The sequence below is a fragment of the Humulus lupulus genome, chromosome 2 (genome assembly GCF_963169125.1).
Source record: "Humulus lupulus chromosome 2, drHumLupu1.1, whole genome shotgun sequence".
Taxonomy (NCBI): domain Eukaryota; kingdom Viridiplantae; phylum Streptophyta; class Magnoliopsida; order Rosales; family Cannabaceae; genus Humulus; species Humulus lupulus.
In genome coordinates this window covers 289,639,906-289,646,086 of record NC_084794.1, presented here as the reverse complement: position 1 = coordinate 289,646,086, position 6,181 = coordinate 289,639,906, and the positions used below count along the sequence as shown (strand labels likewise).

Here is a 6,181-nt window from a genome sequence, read left to right as displayed (position 1 = left end):
AAATTTATGACCAAGGGCAAAATGGTCATTTTACCAAATTTTCCGGAAATGACCCGAAATGGATTTCAAGACTCAAGAAACTCAAGATAAAGGTTTAATTTCATTTCTTAGTCTTGTAAAGTGATTGCAAGTATACTTTAAGTCATAAGTATAAAATTTGACTCACTCACGTACTAAAAATGGTGATTTTTTTAAAATGAGAAATAAATATCCTAAATTCACTTTTAAGAAAATACATCTCGATACGGTCGTAACGCAATTGGAATTTTTGAAATCGGATAAACGAGCTAAAAGTTATAAAGAATTGAAAAACGGGAAAATAGGCATAATTCGGATTTTGCTCTCTGTTTGCCATCTGGAATTCTGGATTGGCAACCGGAATTCCGGTTGCTTCCAGACCGGAATTCCAGTTCACCATCCGGACTTCCGGTTCGCGGCAAACAGCTTCGAAAATTAACCCCTAACGGCTATAAACGGCTAGTTTTTTCCCAAACTCTATATAAACTCGTTTTTCACTCAAAGTTGGAGGTTGGCTGAGAATTTATTACATATACCAAACCTAATCCATTGATTTCAAAGAGCTCTGAAAGTTTAACTCATCCAAACACATATTCACACACTTGAGCCAAAATTTATATTTATTTCTTCTAAGTGTGCTTGCTAATCACTCTAGGTTTCTCATTGTATTATCATACTTCTAGAGTGATTTTTGCTTGTAATATCAAACACATTCCCATATTTAGATTGAGGTGAGGTTGGCACCGGTTTTGTAAACAACCAGGTTAGAGTGAGATTGGCACTTCAACAATCCGAAAAAAGAGGTTGATAGTCCTTGGTGGTGGAAAACTATTGTAAGAGGTTTGGAAATACCTTGGTGAAAAATTCCCGGTTGTAAGGGTTAGTCAAGCCCGCTAACTTGGCTCGATAGTTGAACTCAAAGCTAGGTCCATAGCTTTGAAGACCAAGGACGTAGGTGGCTTAGTTCTACCGAACCTTGTAAAATTCGAGAGTTTGCAATTTCTTAACCTTCAACTCTTTACATTACAAGTTTGATTATTTGCTATATCTATTTGATTGCCATATTATTTGCTTTTACTTGATAAATTTAATTTATTGCATAATTTTTCATATTAAGTTTTAAATTTCCGAAATTAGTTTAAATTTCCAATTCACCCCCCCCCCCCCCTCTTGGAAACATATCTTGGGTTAACAATCTTCTGTTGATAATGGGCGAGCTGGAGTTGCGAATCTTCTCGCCTTTCAACAACTAGGTGAAGGGAATTGCACAGTAGCTCGTGGTTTCGGTCCTGGTTGTAAGACTGGACCCTATGCGAAAGCACCTTAATCTCCACGGGGAGGACTGCCTCACTTCCAAAAGTCAAGGAAAAAGGAGTATGACCCGTAGGAGTCCGATGCGAGGTCCGGTATGCCCATAGGACCTGGGGGAGCTGTTCTGGCCAAACTCCCTTCGCTTCATCTAATCTCTTCTTGAGGCTCGCCTTTAGAGTTTTATTGACAGCTTCGACCTGGCCATTCGCCTGGGGTAGGCCACGGAGGAGAAACTTTTCACAATTCCGTACCTTTCACAAAACTCGGTGAACAGATCGCTGTCGAACTGAGTGCCATTATCAGAAACGATCTTCTTGGGCAGGCCGAATCAACAGATAATGCTTTTAACCACGAAGTCAAGCACTTTTTTGGACGTTATCGTCGCCAAAGGTTCTACCTCAGCCCACTTCGTAAAGTAGTCGATGGTTACCACGGCGTAACGGACCCCGCCTTTTCCAGTAGGGAGGGCGCCGACCAAATCTATCCCCCAAACTGCAAACGGCCAAGGGGATGAGATCATCTTCAGCTCGACCGGAGGAGCTCGGGCAATTGCGGCGAATCGCTGGCACTTTTCGCACTTCTTTACGTATGAGATCGAGTCTTTGGACAGAGTTGGCTAGTAATACCCTTGCCTCAGAACCTTTAAGGCCAAGCTCTGCCCCCCAATGTGATCTCCGCAAAAACCCTCATGCACCTCTTGCAGGATGGCCCTTGCCTCGCCTGGAAGAACACATCGGAGGAGAGGTAGGGAGTGCCCACGTCGGTACAACACCCCATCTAGTACCGTGTACCTAGGAGCTTGATATAGGACTCGTCGTGCATCATTACGTACTTCAGGCAGCTTTCCCTCGATGAGATACTCAAGGATGGGGGTCATCCAGGTCGGCCTGGCGTCGATCATCTCGACCTCCGTCCTGACTACTTCTATGCTTGGTTTCTCCAAGAATTCTATTGGCACTAACCCCAAGGTCTCCGTCTCCCCCGAGGTGGCGAGCTTGGCAAGAGCACCTGCGTTAGCATTCTGCTCCCGAGGTATCTGCTCGATCGAGCCTCGTTTAAATGCAGACAGCTCAACTTTTACCTTTGTTAGGTAAGCAGCCATTTTGAGTCCCCGTGCTTGATATTTTTCCAGAACCTGGTTTACCACGAGCTGGGAGTCACTGAAGCACTAGACGGAGCTCGCCTTCAGCTCCTGGGCTATCCTCAGCCCCGCCTGCAAAGCTTCGTATTCGGCCTCGTTGTTGGAGGCCCTGAATCCGAATCTCAGCGCCGAGTGGAACCTATGTCCCTCAGGGGATATCAGCTCTGGAGCCATTCTCGTTGGATGAGCCATCCACAAATATCCTCCACGACGCTTGGGACGAGGTGACCTGGGGTGAGTCTTCTGCAGGATCATCCTGGAATCCTGTGCACTCTACTACAAAATTGGCCAGGGCCTGACTTTTTATAGCAGTTCGCGGAATGTACACAATCTCGAACTGACTGAGTTCGATTGCCCACTTTAACAGACGTCCCGATGGTTCAGGTTTTTGCAAAACCTGCCTTAAAGGCTGATCGGTCATGACGTGTATCGAGTGGGACTGGAAGTACGGCCTGAGCTTTCGCGAGGCCGTGATAAGGCAAAATGCCAATTTCTCCATCAACGGGTACCGGGATTCAGCCCTGAGAAGTCTCTTGCTGATGTAGTAGACTGGTCTCTGAGCTCGGTCTTCTTCCCGTACTAATATGGCACTAGCTGCATCCTCCGTGACAGCTAGGTAGAGGAAAAGAGGCTCTCCTGCCTTTGGTTTGGATAATACGGGCGACTCAGCCAAATGCGCCTTCAGGTTGAGGAAAGCGCTCTCGCACTCTCCTATCCATTCGAACTTCTTGTTTCCTCGAAGCAGGTTGTAGAATGGCAAGCACTTATCGGTGGACTTCGAAATAAACCGGTTTAGGGCTGCCACCCTTCCTGTCAGGCCTTGGACGTCCTTGCGCGACCTGGGTGAGGGAAGCTCAAGCAATGATCTGATCCTGTCGGGGTTCGCCTCGATTCCTCGAGTATTGACAATGAACCCTAGGAATTTCCCTGATACAACTCCAAAAGTGCACTTCTGCGGATTAAGCCTCATGCCATACTCCCATAGTATCTTAAAACATTCTTCCAGGTCAGAAACATGGTTATCGGCAGCCTTTGACTTGACTAGCATGTCATCAACGTACACTTCCATGTTCTTTCTGTTGACTGCGTTTTTAGCCAACGACGTGAGAACGTCAATAACGACAAGCCTTCAAGAGAAATAAAAACGACAACAGACGGTATAAACAAGAAAAGTAAATAACACAAGAGATTTTTATAGTGGTTCAGCCCCGATTGTCGGTAATAGCCTAATCCATTTAGAGTTGTGATTTATAGATCCGTACTCAAGATCAGATGGACTGAGCCAACTGAGTTTCTTCAGTACAGATTGCAAAAATACAAGAATTCTCTATTATTTCAGCAATTTCTCTCTCTAGAATAGACAGTCCCAATTTTCTCTCTCTAGAAAGAAGAAGCCGAAGGAAGTCCCTCTCTCATCCCATAAACTCTCTATTTATAGGCCTGGGATCCTCAACTGATATCCCCTTATGATAGGGATATTTTATTATATTTATTACATTTAAACATTCAAAATTCGAAATGTAACAAACCCCCCTATTTGTGGGAAGAATGAGAGATTCCCGCGTATGTTGTTGGAGTTGTGTCTGACTTAGTCTCCTCTAGCTAGTTGGTCCACCTCCTACTCACTACCCATGCAAGTGCTGGTTGAACATGCATGGTGGTAGGATATGCATGGTGGTAGGACATGTTTTTGTGGGTTGAACGTGCATGGTGGTAGGACATGCACTTCTCTCCTCTAACATGCACTACAAGAAAATGGGGTCTTTACCTACCAATTATAAGTGTAGGTAAAACTTGCCTAATGGTGGGTAATATGGTTTACCTACCAATATTGAATTGGTAGAGATTGGTAGGTAAAAGTTAGTGGGGAAAGAGTCTTTACCTACACTTATTAACATTGGTAGGTAAAAGAATCAGTGGACCCCACTAAGTTGTAAATCAATTTATGAGTCATCAGATGACGTGTTTGATGATGTGGCATCCTGCGTGGCATCCTATGTGGCATCCTACGTGGCATCCTATGTGGCATCGTACGTGGCATCGTACGTGGCATCCTACGTGGCATCATTTTATTAGCCCACATAGCATTATTTTATTGGTTTGTTACACAATTAATATTTTGTTCAAATTTAATGGTTATGTGTAGGTAAAAGATAATAACAGTTATTTGTAAATGTTCTATATTAGAAATAAACTAGAAAAAAAACCATTCAATAATAAAATATTTAATGCTAAAATTCTTTATAATATTCAATACTAAAATAAGTTATAAAGTTATCATTTTAAGGTTACCCCTACCAAAATAAAAAAAACTTCATAAAATTCATTCCTTAGTAAAATTAATGTAAATAAACTAAGAATCATCTTGTGACTCCCGAACTAAAATAGATGGCGACTCTCTTAAATTTGCATCTGAAGCTTGGTCTGTTGGAGGTGGTGGAGGCGGTGCCATCAAATTGTTATGACAAAGTATATCCACAACTACACTAAGTTGTTCGCTAGTAGCATTAAGGCGGGAAGTTGTATCATTAAGTCGTTCAAGTAACTCTTCATAAGTTGGTTGATTACCCACAATATTTTCACGATGTGAAGTAGAAGTTGTGACACTAGGAGACCGCCCCCACCCTCGCAAGTATACCGAATCACGTCCAAGTACACGCTCCATAATCTCTTTATCAGACAGTTCTTCTGGAGGATGTTGACCCCTTAACTCCATCATTTTATCCTAATATTATATTTAATTAATTATTAGTAAGAAATATAATAAATATGATAAATAAAAATTTAAATTACTTACATATAATGGCCCGAGCTCTATTCCAGTCCATCCTTTCTCAGCATCATAATGCTTTAGACGCCATGTCTCAATTTGACCGGTAGGAGAAGTTAACACCATTCCACGTCGAATGTGATGTCGTGGTGTGGAGACTGAACCATTTTTCGACTCCCATTTCCTCTTTGATCGATTGGTAGTATTCTTTAATGCTCTTTCCTAAAGAAATAAATCCAAATAAAATTTATTAGAAAAAATTTTACACAACATTTTCTTTTGAACAACACAATGTCTATTTATTACAAACTTTATTGAACAGTTTAACACTAAAAGATATCACTATATGATTACGTGAGTTATATTATAATATGAAAATTCAGCAAAGATATTAATTCACAAATACTTTAGACTCAGAACTATTCCATACAGTAATTTTTTAGCAATGTTGGAATTTTTGCAAATAACATTAATTCTAGCTATACAAGTAATATAGTATCTCAATTCACAAATACTTTAGACTCAGAACTATTCCATACAGTAAGGCTTTCTTCTTCATCATTGACTATAATCTCATTCCCAAAATATCAGATTTTGGTTTGGCTAAACTTTATGATGATAAACAAACTCATATAAGTACTCATGTTGCTGGAACAATTGGTTATCTTGCACCAGAATATGCCATGCGTGGTCACCTTACAGAGAAAACTGATATCTTTGCCTTTGGATTTTTTGCTTTAGAGCTTGTTAGTGGCAGGCCAAATTCAGTGATGTCAGCAGCCTAATGAGCAAGATTACAAAAGGGACTGATTCTAGTTTTTATGACTCGTCTACAACATAAACTGCCAAATGGCCTTTAAGAACATCTACTGTCATTAAAGCTACTTTGTTTGAACTCTACAAAAACCATCAAAGAAATTTCTTATCTGGGACTCTTGAAA

The 6,181-nt window shown here is 41.4% G+C and overlaps 1 protein-coding gene across 1 annotated transcript; it reads right to left on the bottom strand.

Annotated features, from left to right (window-relative positions):
* Positions 1 to 4,747: 4,747 nt before the first annotated feature.
* Positions 4,748 to 5,481, bottom strand: LOC133816780 (uncharacterized). Its single transcript, XM_062249098.1, has 2 exons — positions 5,268 to 5,481; positions 4,748 to 5,195 (listed from the first exon to the last, which is right to left on the bottom strand). The coding sequence occupies exons 1-2, from the start codon at positions 5,364 to 5,366 to the stop codon at positions 4,824 to 4,826; spliced, it is 471 nt and encodes a 156-aa protein (XP_062105082.1). The 5' UTR covers positions 5,367 to 5,481; the 3' UTR covers positions 4,748 to 4,823.
* Positions 5,482 to 6,181: the final 700 nt, after the last annotated feature.

Bases quoted from the DNA above. Each gene is read 5' to 3' on its own strand.
- LOC133816780 (XM_062249098.1), bottom strand. From the start codon at position 5,366: ATGGTGTTAACTTCTCCTACCGGTCAAATTGAGACATGGCGTCTAAAG. The intron at 5,196-5,267 runs GTAAGTAATTTA...ATATAATATTAG, and splicing joins TAGAGCTCGGGCCATTATAT to GATAAAATGATGGAGTTAAG.